This window comes from Camelus bactrianus, chromosome 13, assembly GCF_048773025.1.
Source record: "Camelus bactrianus isolate YW-2024 breed Bactrian camel chromosome 13, ASM4877302v1, whole genome shotgun sequence".
In the NCBI taxonomy this organism is placed as follows: Eukaryota; Metazoa; Chordata; class Mammalia; order Artiodactyla; family Camelidae; genus Camelus; species Camelus bactrianus.
The window spans coordinates 32,083,615-32,101,707 of NC_133551.1; the positions used below are offsets into that span (position 1 = coordinate 32,083,615).

Here is an 18,093-nt window from a genome sequence, read left to right on the forward strand (position 1 = left end):
AAATTAACCCTAATCTAAAAGAATAACATTTTACTTTGCAACTTCACAGCGTTTCTCTTTGTAATTTACCCTTTCTCTTTAATCAGGATGATCACCTAAACAATCATATATATATTTTTTTAATCCAAGAGGAAACGTAGCCTGCTGACTGCTGCTTTGAAATCTTGCCAACTGTGGCTCCCATTTTTTGAATTTCTATTTTTAGCCCTAAACAGAAAACTGATTCAAACAAATACTATTCTGGAGGCGTTGTGAGTTCTGTAGTGTTTTTACCAAGGAAAGTCTCTCTCAACCAGAACTAAGAGGGGATGTGGTAGGGTTTGGTGTGGAGCCCTGTGCTAGAAGATGCCTCACACACCTTCCCAACTCCAAAGCTAGAACATCATCCAGTTCCCAAATTCAACAGAATGATTCTTATTTTGCCCCCAATCATCAAATCTCCCTGTGCTCTCATCATTAGAGTGCTTTGTGAGGGTTAGAAATCCTGACTTCTTGATCACTTTTCCTGAAGTCAATGAAATAATCTGGACAACACACGTGAGACGGAACTTTCAGGACTGTTCGGAAAGAAGCCACGATGTTGAGTGTGCACTGCCTTTCTGGGTCACCTGTGCAGAGTGGGTTCCCTGAGGGGCCATGGCTGCCTGCGTCCAGGTCACTGGAAAATGAATGAGCAAATGGCACATCATTCACTCAGTGAGCACTTCAACAAATACCTACTAAATGCCAGTCACTGTTAAACCCATGACTTCATTTTAACAAAGCAAATTATTACTCAATTCCTACTGTGCACTGGGTATAAAGAGTGAACAGGTGAACAAGATCACTGTCACTGCTGCCACTGAGTTGATGATCTATCCAGTCTACGGGCTGTGCTGTCCAATAGGGTGGCCACAAAACATATGTGACTACCAAATGGTTAAAATGTGGCTAACGCAATTGAGGGAATAAATTTTTAATTTTATTCAATTTTAATTAATTTAAATTTAAATTAAAAACTGAAGCAATGTAAAATATTTTTCTGTTAAATACAACTTAATCGTTCTGGTAGGACTATATTTTACTTTATTTAACTGCTGTATTACCGAAGATTTTATTCTTTTATTATACTTCATGTGTCAAGCAAGTACATTGCTTCCATCATTACATATTAACACATCACCAATCTATAAGGTATAAATAGACTGGTTAATTTCAGATGATTTTTCTTCTGTACATCATGTAACACTGTAACGTGCTTATTTGAGTATTTTAGGCAGATAGCATGAGTGATGGGGAAACCTATGTAAATAAATCATAGTTGGTAATTAAATCAAAATACTATTTTCATTATAATATCATTAATTCATTTTTCTACTTAAAAAAACTATAGACAAGTTTTGAAATTTAAAACAAAGGCATATTACTGATGAAGAATTGAGGAGTGATTTAGAAGATAGTATTAACATCAGAACAATAATGGGGAAAAGAGACTGGAAGAAGGCATGTTGTAAATTTCATGATGAATACCAGCTGGGCAAAGCCAAACAAAAACGTTGCTTATTGTATTAATAAGTTAAAGATAATAAAGTAGAGAATATTAATGAGGTATTTTCAGCAAATACACTGAGTTTGACTTTAAAAAGTTCCCTTTCAACAGTCAAAAAAGAATCAATGAAACTGGTCACCTGAAGTCAGAATTAAATGTCTCACAAAGTTTTTTTATACAATTTTAACAGAATCTGAGCTTGTTACTTTGGCCAAGTATAAAACCACTTTTAGATGGAGAGATGGTAAAAGAAATGATTGTTTTAGATATGGATGGAGTGTAGAATGCAAAACTTATCTAACAAAGTCAAAGATCAAGTGATTCATATTTTGAAAAATTGTAGATACTTTTTTTTTTGCTATAGATGAGTCAAGAGTTATAAGAGAAACTGATCGATTAATTCTTTCAGTGCATTTTACTTTAAATGACTTCCAAATTCACAAAGAAATGTCAATTTGTAGTCTATTAAAATCAAACTCCTGGAGTAGTCTTTAATTTTTTTCATTCGTCAAAGAATTTCAGCAAGGTGTGAAAAAATTAATTTCTAGCACGATGGATGGTACTCCAGCTGTTAGGTCAAAAATCTAGACTTAGTGGAATCTTAAAACAAGACTGATGGTTTCCTTATTGCTTTGTTCTGTATGATACATATTGAAAATATCTGTGTTCAGTGTACTGAAGCAGGCTCTATGAATAGCATCAAAGATAGAGTTGTTAAAATTGTTTCATATATACATGCAAATGGAATCGTTGCCAGTTTACAGAAATGTTGAAAGAAATCAAAGGCAATCAATTTAATGACCTAGTGTTTGTTGCCAGTGCTTGTTGATTGAATTGTGGAAGAGTTTTACAGTGACTTACTTTGCTGTTAACTCCAATTCAAGGCTTTATTGAAACAGAAGGGATGCTTGCCAAATACTCAATAATCAAAGACAAAAAATGGCAAAATGATTTACATTTTCTCACTGATGCCACACTGGAGGTGAACAAGTTAAACCTGCAGCTCCAAGGAAAGGAAGAGCTTCTCGTAACCTGACTAGTCAGGTATGGGAATGTATGTTGTTAATGAGACTCTTCATAATACAAATCAACAATCATGATTTTTTTATACATTTAACATGAATCAATATGCAGAAGATTTTAATTGTAATTAAATTAAAGAGTTTTATAAATTTACTGCAAAAACTACAAGAAAAATTTGAAGAATGCTTTGTTGGTATTGATAAAATTTAGAGTTGCATAAATACACCTTTACATTCAATATTAATAATACCGAGTTGAAAGATTTAGTGAACTTAATGTGGATAGACATAGTTTAGAAACTGATACGCTTACGGTTCAAAGTCAAATCATTTCCTCTAAAAGTGATTAACCAGTTTTGTAATGTGGATGTGAATATTAAAGAAAAATGACTTCTTGGGTTATTGGACTCAATTTGGTTATGGGTTATTAGATTTGGTTATTGGAAAACTTTGAGCATATTTGGAACAATTTGGGGATGTGAATCTATGCTTTTACTTGTTAATTTTATAAAGCACAAATACAGATGAACTATTTCTGATGAAAATGTAGTATCCAAATTGTGTTGCAAATATAAGTTACACCCTGGATTTTGAAAATGCAGAAAAAAGAATGCAAAATGTCAATAATTTTTATGTTGATTTCCTGTTGAAATCATAGTATTTTGGACATGATCAAATAAAATATGTATTAAAATTAATTTCATTTGTTTCTTTTAACTTTTTAAAATGTGGCTAGTAGTAAGCTTAAAATTATATATATGTAACTTGCATTATGTTTCTGATGGGCAACATTGCTCTGGAGACACAGATAAATATCATAGCACTCATCATATTATATTCTAATGGTCTTGAGACAAAGCTAGGGTTTCATGTGAACACATAGAATGGCTACCCAGTCCAGTCTTGGAATAATTAGCATAAGGTAAGGACATTAGAAGTTGGCCACAGAAATACTAGGCCATCTGCTGAAGTAACAGATGTTTGCAACAACTGACCCATGATCGCTTTTTCATTCTCTACAGAATACTTCTCCACCCAATGGCAAGCATCCACATTTAGGTTACTTCACCATTGTCCAAGTTCTGGGAGTAGGTTCCTGACTTATACACTAAGCAATGCCAAGGAGGTTGAAGAGCATGGGTTAATCTCGGCTGGCCTGAATTGACCCCAGACTAATCTTCTAATGCTACCGACCGTGGCGATCACTATGGAATGTATTTACTGAAGATAAATGATGTTCTGTAACCATGAGTTCAACTTACTTAGGGCAGGGTATGTCTGCCTGTCAGCATTATTTAGTAATAATAATTGGATTTATGATCTGCACCTGGTTTCAGTGGAGTCTTGGGGTTTTGATGGTTGAGGTGTGTCACGTGGCTGGAATGTGCCTATGTGACCAGCTCACTAATAAAAGAACTCCACGGTGAGCTAACTTGGGGCTTCTTGGCACCCAGGTGCTTCACATGCGTGCCAGCAGAGGTTTGGGACCTGCAGACAAAGGGTGTCCTGCACAACCAGCTGGAAGACAAAGTTTGCACCTGAGATCTCTGGACCCCTTGCATTGCACATCCACGTCCTGCTGTTGCTGTGTTGTATCCCTTGCCTGTAATAAAACTGTTCTATGAGGATAAAATGAGTGCTGTGAATCCTTTCAGCAGTCAAACACATACAGTAACTAATATGTAATTCAGTCAGAGTTCATCAATCAATCGTCTCCCCACAGAGGAGGCATAAAGCCTGAGTCCTGGAGTCCACTAGCCTGGGCTCAGATCGAGGCTTCATCCCCTGCTAGCTGAGTCTCCCTGAGTGAGTACATTACCTGAATGTTCGTGTCCCCTCAAAATTATGTGTTGGAATTTAACCACCAATGCGATGGTACCAGCAGGTGAGGCGTTGAGGAGGTAATTAAGTCATAAGCCTGAAGCCCTCATGAATGGGATTACTGCCTTTTATAAAAGGGACCCCAGAGAGCTCCCTTGCCCTCTTTCCGCCATAGGAGGACACAACGAGAAGATGGTAGTCTGCGACCTGGAAGAGAGCTCTCACAGGAACCTGACCATGTTAGCACCAGACCTCGGACTGCCAGCCTCCAGAACTGAAAGAAATAGACTTCTTTTGTTTATAAACCACCCAGTCTGTGATACTCTGTTACAGCAGCCGGGACCGACCAAGACAGTGAGTGACTTAATCTGCGCAATGGGGAACGAATAGTGCCTTCCTCAAAGGATTCGATGAGTCCATCCTTATGTAAGGTTTTAGAAAGATGCCTGGCACAGAGCAGCACTTGGTAAGTGTTTGCCACAGTTAGCAAATTCCGTCTGTTGAGTCCTAGAAGCAAATGTCTAGAAGTTTTCTGTCCTTGTTTTTAGCCTCCAAGAGTTCATAATTATTGAGGTCTAGACTCTGAACACCTTTCAACACAATTAAAAAGAACTTATTATAATAAGAAAGACCACATACTTGATCACTTATCAATTTTTCTATTTTTCTAGGCAGGAAAGTAAAACATTAGGCTATCTGGTCAAGGCTACTCGATGGCAGTAAGATCAAAAGACACAAGAAAAAATGCTCCGAAAATTACAGTCAAACAAATACAAGGGATCTCAGTCTTGTTCGTTTTTACAATCTCTCTTGGGAATTTCTTCCTCTGCAAAACTTTGCCCATGGACTTAGGCAAAATGATTACCATGCCTACCCCTTCAGTCTTGACCTCTGTCCCAGGTCCTAGTCCCCAACACAAACTTCCCACTGCATATGGCCACCTGAAGACCAGGCAGGAACAGCAGTTTTGACTATGCTATCTTTCACTGACAGTTTCCTCCTAGCCTGTTTTCTCCCACAGCTTTCTAGTGGCATGGCAATCTCTGGGGATATTAATGCTGGTGCTGCCTGCCCTCACATTCACTCCTTGCCCTTCCCCTGCTCTGCTCAGCATCCACAAAGGAGATGACCTCCACAGGCTGCAATTCTCAGGCTTCCTGTGTCAGCTGGCTTCTTGTAGTTCCCCTAAGAGGAGGCACTGGCTGATGTTCGGAAGTGGGGAGGAAAGGAGAAGCCAAGCTGTTTCCCCACTTCTTTCTGCCTTGGGTGATCAGTAGGAGCATCTTTTCATGGCCCCAGTGCCCACAGGGCAGTCTTGCCATCATCCCAGTCTCCCCAGATGACCCTACTCTTGGGCTCCGGTAAAACCATCTCTTCTCTTTGTCCCGCCAGTCTAGGCATCGCTGTGGCTTCTAACTGTTGCTTATCTTTGAGTAGCATCACCACCCTCTTAGCATAGTCAAGATTATTCATAACATTTCATTTATCGTGTTTGTTGTAAGATTCGGTTGTTTCTCTTGTAAAGCTTTGGGAGTGCACGAACAGATCAGTAATGAACCTGTATTCACAAGTCACACATGCAAACCAGTGTCCTTATATTCCTGTGAGCCTTCAGGGCCTGCCAGTCAGGCAACAAGGTCTGATCAGTGCTTTAAAAATACCCACATGAAGACACCAGAGGGCTGTCTCCAACACTACATCACACTGCCCCCTGCTGCAATCCCCTTCAAACAGAGGCACTCAGTCCTCAAGGCAGGAGCCTAGTGAAGACATATAGGAGTAAAATGCTGCAAGCAGAGCCAGCTACTGACCAGCAAAACAGTTATATCCCCCTCACCCAGAGGGCGCCACTGCAGAACTTGGTGACGGTGATGGTTGGGGTTCCTACACGGAAACTCACTGCAAAATCATTCTCATTGATCTAACCACACACCATCATGCTTGGAATGGGTGGGAAAGAAGCACACGATAGATTAAAAAGGACAATTAACCCCTCAAAACAGAGAAAGAGAATCCAAGAGCAAATTGCATGAAATTTAGAACTTGAAGAGGTCTTACTATAATAAAGGAAATAGCAAGTTAAGTTTCAATGAGCCACAAAATTAAGAGTTAGAACTCTTGGATGACACTGAACTCAAGTTCTTCAGTTTGCAAATAAAGAAACTGAGGCTCAAAGAAAGTAAGCATTCTGTTTAGGGCACTGGCTAGTGAATGACACCAAAGGGCCTAGAACCCAGACAGATATCTTTTCTCTAGACCCTTGCTTCTTAGAGTATGTGGACCAGCAGCAGCAGCAGCACCTCCAGTTAGGAAGGCAGAGCCCCAGGCCCCACCCCAGCCCTCCACCTTTGGAATCTGCATTTTAACAACACCTTACGTGACTTACATGCACATTACAGTTTGAGAAACAGTGTTCTAAAGCACACTCGGATTCCTCTGGGGCTCTCTGTTCACCTATAGCCAGAATTGGGGTAGAGATGTTCTCCATTTCTTGAAAAGTACTTGCTCTGTGACTTATAGCAGAAGCTGATACTAGAGTTCATAAACACAGGAAGGGAAAGTGTAAATGCTGGAGAATGATGACTTTGAGATTGGTTTTGCTGCCTGGTACCCACTCATATGACTTAAAAATAGCTTCTAAGAATCCAGACACCTGGAACATAGAAGGATCTTGATAAAAATGTGATAAGCAAATGAATAAAACCTTGTCACATGTGGAGAAAAGATTTCAGGACAGAGTTTCTTAGATGTTTAATTTAACATGTTTGTTGAGCACCTATTATGTGCTAGGTGCTGTGTTAGGTGTGGGGATACATTCATGACTAACACACAGACTGAGAAGCTTATTTCAGAACACGTGCTCCGAGAAAGGAAGGACTTATCTCCCCTCTTCTCCCTTTAAACGTGCCCTGCACACAAATATACTTTGCCAATATTCACAAGTATCGTTTTAACTGGAAGTTTTCCACACCCTATTCATACAGTGGGAATTGTTGAGTGATGGGGGTGGGTTGGGATGTAAGAGCTTGGCTTCTCAACCTTCCGGACTTTTGGATCTATCCTCCTAGGACTGGGAAATCCTTCTTATCTAATCTCTCCACATTCCCTCCATCTGCCCCTTCTCTGCAGAGCGCTGAGTTTCAAGCGGTTTGATGAAGAGATGGAGTTTAGCTACTTCACTGGAGCAATGGCCCCCTGTGTTCTAGGCCAGCTGTTGAGTGACTTCCGGTCTCCCCTCTGCAAAGCACCTCCGGCTGTGACCTGCTTGAGTAGCTGTGTTGAAAGTTATCCTTGAGTTTATCTTGAATTGAAAATTAATTATCACTTCCTGGGCTGGGCCAGTGCTCAGCTACACTTCTTTACTGTGGCTGAGACTTGGAAGCAGATAAGAGAAGGAAAGAATTCATCAAAAGCTGGTCACTTTGTCTTTCTGCAGAAAGGGACTTGAGCCAAAGGCCAATGAGACAAAAGGAAATAGAGGTTCAAGGTCTCTTGTTGGGGTTCACGGCAGGATACTTTGTCCAGAAGGACTCTGGCTGGAAAGAAGGCATAGCCTCTCTGCTAAAATAGCGATGATGATGGAGACATCCATCTATATCATGAAGCTGCTATGTGCCAGGCACAGTGCTAGCTACTTTACACACATCATCTTATCATTTCACTTAATCTTTATGATGACCCTATGAGATAATTTTTTTTTATCATGACCTTCCTACAGATTGATTCTGCAGGAGACCTCAGAGGATGAAAGAAAAGAAATACAACTCAAATTCACTGAACTTTAATTATATAACAGGCCCCATGCTAGGATTTTTCACGTGTCAGAAGATAGGTGAGATAGTGGAGTCAGTCAGTCAACATTCTCTCACTCATTAGAAGAATAGTTACTGAGTTCTACTCGGTGTTAAGGATGCAATATTCATTGTCTAATTACTGCCAACGACAATCCTATGAGATAGGCACTGTTACTGCCTTCTCACAGAAGAGGATAGTTAGATGTTGTTTTTCTTTTCCCCTCCTTCCCCTCCTCCTCGTCCCCCTCCTCCTCCATCTTCTTTTTCTTTTTCTTTTTTTCCCAGTAAGTAATTACTGAATGCTGGCTATGTTCTAGGACTGGGGTGGAGTGGTATATGAAGCAGACCAAGTCCCCACCTCATAAAGCTTACTTTGCAGACAAATAAACAAATAAATAAAAAAGGAAAATGTTAAGGTAGTGATAAATGCTCTGAGATAAATGAAGCAGGGTTGTATGATAGAAAGTGATTCGGGGGTCATATCTGAGGAGGTGACATTGTAGGTGAGAACTGAACGACAGAAGGGAGTGAGTCATGTCAAGATCTCGGAACAAAGCCTCCCAGGCAGAGAGAATGGTGAGCACAGAAAGCCCCAGGCCTGCAGAGCAAGCCCGGAGGGTGCAAGGACCAGAACCAGGGCCAGCGTGGCTGGAGTCAAATGACAGAGATGAGAGGCTACAGAGGTCGGCAGGGAACCTACACATCTGGGCAATGAGCTGGGAATCTGTTCCAAACGGGAAGTCCTGGTAGGGTGAGGGGCCTACCAGGGCAGAGGTATTTTTAAAAAGCTCACTCTGGTTTCTGTGATGAGAAACAGTCTGTAGGAGACAAGGGTGGAAGAGGGTTAACAGAAGGCTGTTAATTCTGAGGCTGTTACAGAATTTCAAATGGGATAGGAGCCTGGCTGAGAGGGGAGAAAGAGGGGGTGAGGTGGGGGGGTGGGGGAGTGAGGTGGGGGGTGGGGGGGTTGGGTGGAGGGTCGGAAGCACTTGCTGGTGCAGTGGGAGGCCCCAGCCTACTGGGCAAGCAGTTAGAGGGCAAAGCTCAGTCTTTGTAGTCTCTGCAGAGCTTAGCCAAGAGCCTGCTGGCATTTTGTAGGTGATTGACAACTATTTGTTGCACTGAACTGGTGCTTAACGTTGGCTGGAGTGGATCTGTTTGCCTGCTGGAAAGCTCAAGACCTATGTACCAGGAGGCCTCAGGTAAACATGAATGATATACTATCGGTGCTCCCCAGCCCTCACTGGGGTCAATTAATCAATATAATGACCCCAGAAGATTAAAACTGAAGAAGTCGGATATAAACTAGGTCCAATTAAAGCCATTAAATCTTTGTGAGCCTTTTCAATAATATAGTGATCAAAACATCTTCCCTAAACTCATGGTTACCGGAGGGGAAAGGGAGTGGGAAGGGGTGAATTGGGAGTTCAAGATCTGCAGATACTACTATACATAAAACAAACAGCAAAGTCCTACTGAATAGCATAAGCAACTATATTCAATATCTTGTAGTAACTTGTAATGGAAAAGAATATGAAAAGGAATATATGTATGTATATGTACGACTGAAACATTGTGCTGCACACCAGAAATTGACACTACATTGTAAACTGACTGAAAAAAAAACTGATTGAAAAAAAAAAAATCTTCCCCAGAGAGCAAGTTTGGAGCAGAGAGGTGATGTATATAAAAAAAATCCCAACTGTTACCTTATTTGAGGGAAGAAATTTAACAAAGAGAAGCTATGATAAGGAACAATACCCCGGGGCCCTCACAGGCCTCCTAAGACCCACCCTGTATTGTCCTCAGACATCAGTAAGAGGGCTCCAGTGGAGGCAGGGAGTATGCAGTGACAGAGGAAGGACCTCCAAAAATCTGTTCCTCCATAAAAGCAGCAACACTGGCAAAAAAAAAAAAAAAAAAAATTGTAAAAATCAATATTTTCAAAACTCTGGAAATTAGCCAAAGGCTGGCAACATTCTGAGGAGCATTTCTTCAAGAAAAAAGGCTGAAATCTGGCGAGATCAGAGTTCTGAGGAATTTTCACCTGCCCTGTGCTCATCTCCATCTCCTGAGTTCCGCGGTCACCTTGAAAACCAGCAGCTTAGCAGTCACTGGACAAGGCAGAGGGGGCTGGAGCACCACAAAGCCCCATTTCCAGAGAACCGGTATGACTTGACCTGTCTGGCAGCCTTCCGGAAAAATCCCATTCACAAGACTTGTTTTTATTTGACTGGACTCAGAGCTTCTAGGTGGGAAAAGTCCTAGCCCCAGGACATTTGTTGGGAAAAAATTCATAGTTGCCTGGGGTAACAATACCAGTTGGGGAAAACAAGAGCCTGGCCAAAAAGCTCAAAAGCTTAAAGGGAGGAATGAGATGTTCATAAGGGGCTTTGAAAACCTCTGACACACTCCTGGGGACCTAGAAAGGCACATTCATGTGAGGAGGGATGTGTGCCTGCCCAGGAGAGACCTGAGAAAGCCCTAATTTCTCACCTCTGGCTAACTTTGCAGCCCCACTCAAGCAGAAAATGAAAGCAAAGGCAGAATTATCAACTGCTGGAGTGCTAAAGGGATGCCCTCAAGCATACGTGGAGACCCTTGGTAAAGGGTGGGAGACTTATTGGTTTAAAGAAATCTCTGTCCAGCATTAGCTGATCACTGAGCTGAGTAGAGACTTCAGTAGCTACACAGACGGGGAATATAGACTATTCAGAAGTATTCCAGGAAAGTCACTAAACAAACAGCAACAACAAAAACACTCAACAACAGAGGGGTGGCGATCTGATTTCTAGAGTTGCCACATTACATTATTTAAATACCCAGTATTCAGTAAAAGGTGGTTCTCTGAAAAGATCGACAAAATTGACATTTAACTAGACTAGCTAGTTTCACCAATAAGAAACAAAAAAAGAAAATACAAGTTACTAAAATCAGCGAGAGAAGAGACATCACAACTGATATTACAGAAATGTTAAGAATGAAAAGGGAAATTATTAACAACCCTATGTCAAAAATTTTAGATAACTAGATGAAATAGACAAATTCCTAGAAAGACATAAACCACTAAAACAGACTCAAGGAATAGAAAGTGTGGACTGTGATGGAATATTATTCAGCCATAAAAAGGATGAAGTCCTGATACTATGATACACATATACAATATAGTGCACATGCTATAATACAGGTTAACCCTGAAACCATTATGCTAAGTGAAAGAAGTCAGACAAAAAGGACAAACATTGTATGATTCTACTTATATGAACTATCTACAACAGGTAAATTCATAAGACAGAAAGTAGACTAGAGGGTATCAGGGGCTGAGAGGAGTTTCTTAGGGAGTTGATGAAAATATTCTAAAATAAGATAGCAGTGAAGGTGACACAACACTGGGAATGTACTAGAAACACTGAGTTTTACACTTAAAAATAATGAATTTTATGGCACATGAACTACATCTCAGTAAAATTATTATCTAACAAAAAAGAAAAATAAGAAGGCCCCTGCCCTGGGCCTACATACAAAAAGTACATAGGAAATAAATCTAGTAAGAGTAAAGCGTACACACGGGATTCCCGGCCTCCTGTGATCTGGCACTCAGCGCTGGCCCAGCGACCTGAACCTTAAACATCTACTCCCGTGATTAACACTGTTCCGGTCCCAGGGGTCACCTCTCTACATCTCTTGCCCTGTGTCCCCTGAAACAGGAGACAGCCGTGATTGTACACTGTGAAGATCTGTGTGTTGTGTCGCTGCTGGTGGAAGTGATGGGCACTTGGAGCCCAGGAAGCAATGCAGGGGTGAAAGCACTTCAGTAAGAGAAAAGATAAAGTCATCAATTTCAAATTCTTCTTCCCAGTTTGAACGTGACAGACTCCTGTACAACAAACTATCATTCCCAGGATCACGAAGCATCTATTTTCCTGTTTTTCTTTATATTCCAATCTTCTGAAAGTTCTCACAAATTAGAGTAATATTTGCAAGAGTTTCACATGGCTGAGAAAAATGCTGTCATGTGAAGTGTTATGGATTGAATCGTGTCCTCCCAAACCTACATGTTGAAGTCTTAATCCCCAGGACCTTATTTGGAAACAGGGTAACTTGATTACAAAGGTAATCAAGCTAAAGAGGTCATTAGAGTGGGTCCAAATATAATACGATGCGTGTCCTTATGAAAAGAGGGAACTTGGAGAGACACACACACAGGGAGAATATCATGTGAGTGTTAAGGCAGAAAAAGGGGTTGTGCACCTACAAGCCAAAGAATGTCAAAAGAATACATGCTATGTGAAAATCCTGCATAAAACAACACAGGTATTCATTCTGCCGAAATGAAGGCAATAAAAAAATTTTAATGGAACTAATGTATAGCAATCTATAAATTATATATAGTATCGCTGGCCCACAAACAGAACATCCAGACATGAAGAATAATGATTAAAGTAGTCAGTTTTGATAGTTCCTGGCTTCTAGTCATACAGAAACCATAATTTTGCATGTATTTTTAAAATTTTGTCATTATGAAGGTACATTTGTCAATGTGGGAGGACAGCACATATTTCATTGAACAGTTTGCTAGCTTGATTTACAACATGTAAATACGTAGACATGCGGTATGTGGGCTCATACTCTTGCCCCAGGCCCTAGCGTTGTTAGGGGTGGGCCAGGACCTAGCAACGACAGAAGAGAGAAAGCCTGAAGCTATGAACAGAAGCCAAACCAACATCTCAAACTTGCTCCTACTACAAATGAAAATGCCATTCTGGAAGCTTCATGTGAAGACCTGACGCAGATCCAAGAGGGGGCGGCAAGGGCCTCACACACTGTGCCTTCCTGGGCCAGAGTCCCAAGGGTGCTACAAGCCTGTCCCATCCGAGGGGTATGCAGCCCTGTGGTCTCAAATGGCACTCAGCTCTCCCCACGTTTCATACACCTGATACTGTGTGAAACACACAACATTTCACTGTTGCAAATATCAGGGTGTGTCTCGGGCTTGCATTCGATTTCCTGGCAATGACTCTTATTCTGCCACCTTCAAGCAAACAGAGCAATCTTACGACTGCACGGCACTCCCACCTTGGAGAAAGACTGTGCAGTCTGACAAAAGGCTTTCCGAGTCCTCCTCAATGCTGTGATATTCCCCACAGCGACCATTTTGTTACATTCTGCCTGTCCCCTTGCAGAGTGGTTTGGCTGCTTGTTGAGGGCTGTGAGGATAGGGAAGGGAACTATCATAATATCTGCGAGTTAGTCTCAGGAAGAGAGAACCTCTTAGAGATAGGGTAGGTGGTGGCAGCTGAAAAAGGAGAAAAAAGCAAGATACATCACCAGTTTCTAAGGGACTGAAATAAAAGGGTATCAAAATCCACCAGCAATGCCAAAATGAGGATGAAGATTAGGCGGCAAAAGGCCCTGTGGGATTTCCAACTTTGATTATATTTTACTGCAGCTCCCTCTGAACATGGCAACTATACATTTCATGCTATTGCTGACTAACGTGATGGATAATCGGACAGCTAACATAAAACAGAGGTGCCTGACATCAAAGGATACTTTTAGCTGTGCTTGAGCATCTTTAAGGAACTTCAATACCCATTCCATAGATACCTGCTCATGAAAGTGGTATACTATCTTTGCATGAAATTAAATCCATGAAAGATAGGCTGGGCTCATCAGAAAGGCAGCAGCAAAGAAAGAATGAAAACTTCAAGAAGTAAGGACATAAAGGGGCTTAAAAATAATTTTGATAATAAAAAAAGGAACTCTGATGCAAATACAACAGGCAGAAAGTCAACAGCCCCGTCTGGGCTTAATAGCAAAAGCAGATTAGTGAACCACATTAATCAACTCAGGACACAGATTATCAGCCACATTTGAAACACAGATTAACAGGAACAAATAAGGTACCAGAGTGGGAAGCATTTTTACAGCCAGTAACAAAAGTTTTCATCTTTGTTTAAATAAGACTTCAAAAGGATTCCACATATCAACTAATAGTGAGATCATTAAAAAAAAAAAAAAATTAACCTCAAGAAATGCAAGCCGGAGTGGTCACACTTCTGACCTGTTTTAAGATCAATCAACATTTTCTACCTGGGCAAGTAGAAGGCAATTAGCACTTGGGTGATTTTAAAGACTCTTTAACAGTTGTGTTTAACCGGCTGATGAAATAGCAGAACCGCGTGGCTGAAAGCCAATGTTCATTTTCACCCATTACCTGTTTTATTAATGGGATTGTGGGCCACTGGGCCTCTAGGCACACACAAATATATTAAAATATCCCACACTGTAATTAAGAGGCACAGAGGGGATTAGAGTAAATTAAGTGGCTGTTGTGTTTGCCGTTGGTTTAGTCTAGTCAGACATTTGGATGCTCTCGTGTCCGAGCCCAGAGACTTTTACTTCAGAAATCTACAAAAGACAGAATATATTTTCTTACAGAGCAAGAGTTTTAATAAATGGGTCTTTCTCCCCCAAATAAAAATAAACATAAAGAAAAATGCCCCAAGTGGATGCTCCTAGAATGAAAGACAAGATCCCCTTAGCCAGAAGAGAGGATAAATGCAAAGATAGTGTTGGTTAAAGAAACTGGATCTTGTGACTCTATTAACAAGGACTCGAAATGAATCAAGCTTCCGTGTAACTCTCAATTCAGACACAGGGCTGCCTTCTCCTAGGAGTCAGAGCTGCTTCTGAGTTCTTTAGAGGGAATAAAAACAAAGTGATCACCTAATAGTTGACATGTTCAATAACTAAAGTATCAGAACAGCTTACAGAAACATAGAACAGATCCCCTTTCAGGCAAAGGCTAGAGAATAGGTTCCTAAGCCGGCACTGTTTCATGTCTTATATGATTTCACCACATCCATTGTAACTAAATGTTAGCTCATGTGTAAAATAGTTCACGGAAGTAGATTTTTTGTTTTGATTGTTCAGTATCAACATTACCATGCTTGAGATTACTGCCAATACCGGTCTCCTGTGAATCTTCATATGAAAAAAAAAAAAAGCAAATGGAATGAGGGCAGGGCAAAAATGGAATGAAATCTAGAAACACAGTGTTTTGGCCCAAGCAGAGGACACTGCCTTTGCCCTAAAGACCTCCAGAGAAACAATGAAAAATGACAAGAAAGGAGATATAAGTACTTACGAGGATCCTGGACTTGCAGTGGGAGGAGGGCCTGAAGAAATGAAAGAAAAACAAAGGAAACAGTTGGTCTGGGTGATTGGAGGGTGAGCATGGGTAAAATCAAACCATTACAAATTAAAGTTCTCAACCCCCTGGAGGTGATATTTATTTTTCTGCAATTTATTATTTTGCTCCAGCTCACCCAACCACCTCTACGAGAAAACATACCAGTAAGAATGTGTCTACATCCCACAGCTCAGAGGTTGAAAAATGCTAAGACAAGGGTCAAAAAAATGAGTTACAGAGGAGGCATCATCACGAGATGCAGAGAGTTTCAATGGGAGGCTGAGTGAGCACGCGGACACCGCAGGAGCAGGCAGGGGTCTTTGATGGCAGATGGACAGTAAAGGGGCATGTGCCCTGGAAATCCAACTTCGCTGGACAAGGAACATCCTTGCTGAGAAGAATTCACTGGTGTGGTGATTTAGAATTAGGGCTGAGGTCAGACAGATCTTGACTCTGCTCCTGCTGCGCTACTGACTGGCTGGGTGACCCTGAGCATGGTACTTCACTGCTGGACCTTGGTTTGCTTATTTCTAAAATGGGTACAATTGTCCGAGCTTCAGTGTCGCAGGGCACAGTCAGTGCATGCTCATTCCCTCCCTCCTCACCCCCAAGGAAGCTGAGGGCCAAAGGCCATCCCCAACTGCGATGCTGCTTACCGAACTTGACAAACAAGACTCCAGTGGTAGAGACCACTTTCTTGCCATTTGTCGCCACGCATTGGAAGTAGCCTGTGTCCGTGGTGTCAAGGTTTCTAATCCGTAGCCGAGACCCATAGTTGGTTGCCCGAAAGGAGATCCTCCGGGGCTCCTGGACCACAGGCGCGTCGTTTTTGAACCAGCGGATGGTGGGAGGCGGATTCCCAGAGACTTTGCAGTGTAGTTCTGCCGTCTGCCCTAGGGACGTGGTGATGTTGTTCATCGGCTCATCGAGGGTCAGGTAAGAATCTGTGAGCACAGGGAGAAGGGGGTAGGTGAGAGGGGCAGACAGCTGGAGAGCACCTCCAAGCACACTAAATTCATTCCGTGCGCCCCAGACCAGAGAGACTGAACGAGGGTGGCATGGTGGAGACAGATGAGGCATGAAATTATCTATCTCCTGAGACTTTGTGACTACTAAACAATCACCCACAGAGCCTGCTGCTTGGAAGGAAATTTGTTACTAACCATGGTATAAAACCCGAAGTTCTCAAATGACTAGTACCCATGGATAAATGCATTTTCTACATTATGAGCGTTTGTATTTCAGAAGATAAAAAAAAATACATGTTCCTTGTTACAAGCTCAAACAATGCAGTGAAGAAGAAAATGAAGTAAAATTTGCCTCAAATCTCCTCACCCCAAAATAACACTATTCTTAACATTCTGGCAAAGATCCTTCCAGTTGGTCCACTTTAGAGAAGAAAGAGAGAAAGTACAGAAAACTGGAAAAATAGAAGCCATCTATTTATATCCACATGGCCCAAGATCAGGAAGGAGGCTGGCAATCTTCCTGCCAGTGATGATACAATAAGGGTTATGAAGGCCGGGTTGCTGGCAGACAAAGTGATGAGGCAATGAAATCATTTCCATAGTGTTACTCATATCAACCACAACACATTACAATATATAATTCTATGTATTCAATTTTAATTGAGATATAATTTGTTCCAGGAAAGGCACCGATCTTACATAGCTCCACAGGTACTGACCAATGCATATGCCCAGGTAACCAACGCTCCTCTCAAGTTACAGAACAATAGAACATCATCAATATCCCAGAAAGTCCCCCCAAGATCCTTAGTAATCAATCCCTGCTCCCACCCACTCCCCTGCCCCCATGCCAGGCAACAAGAGCTCTGATGTCTATCATCATAGATTAATTTTGCCTGTTCTAGAATTTCACATAAATGGAATCGCACTATAGATACATTTGGCATTTGGCTTATTTTGAGATTTATTAAACATTTTAATATTGAATAAATTGTATTTAAGCTTATTCTTCAATAATATAATATTTTAAATATTGTATTGATATCAGTTGTGGGATACAATTACAAAGAAAATAACTTAATTTTTAAAAATTAAGTTCAATATACTTTTTAAATTGGTCTGCTATTCATGTATACGAAGTTTTCTTTGATTTCATTTTTCCTGACCATTCATCCTTGGGTGGGTGTCCCCATCACACCCTCCCATGGCCCTCTGCCCTTCCTCTCCCCACACTGGGATGGCTTGTAAAGCAGCTGTCTTTACCACAGGGTAACAAGCCCCATAAAGGCAGGCATCTAGAATGTCTTGGTTATCAGCGCATCCTCAGTGTATCCTACCGTCTGGCAGCATTGTCCAGTAGAACTTTCTGCAATGATGGAAATGTTCCATAATCTGCATTGTCCAATTGGCAGCCACTAGTCACAGGCTGGGCTATTGAGCAGATGAAATATGGTAAGAGTGACTAAGGAATAAGGTTTTCAATTAAATAGCCATACGTGGCTAAGTGTGTTGGACAGCACAGGCACAGCACAGTAAATCTGTTGAATTTAATAAAACTCTATTGACAAACAACATCTTTTCAAGATATCTAACTGGCTAATTTAACCACCCAGGTGACTGTGACATGCTTTCACAAATGCCAAAAATAAGTGATTCATTATTTGCTTTAATTTTCCACCAAAAAAACTGGGGAGAGATGTTGTCAAAGTCTGGACAGCCCTTGAGAAGTGAGTCACACGTGTGAATGGCATTTATCATGATTAAA

General features: G+C 41.2%; 1 protein-coding gene across 2 annotated transcripts in view; it reads right to left on the minus strand.

Annotated features, from left to right (window-relative positions):
• Window positions 1-18,093, minus strand: part of ROR1 (receptor tyrosine kinase like orphan receptor 1) — a 388,040-nt gene that overhangs the window by 102,819 nt on the left and 267,128 nt on the right. For both annotated transcript variants that reach the window (XM_074376341.1, XM_074376340.1), the window contains exons 3-4: window positions 16,017-16,304; window positions 15,316-15,346 (exon numbers count right to left, since the gene is read on the minus strand). In XM_074376341.1, the coding sequence (XP_074232442.1) occupies window positions 15,316-15,346; window positions 16,017-16,304 (319 nt within the window). The remainder of the gene's footprint in view (window positions 1-15,315; window positions 15,347-16,016; window positions 16,305-18,093) is intronic.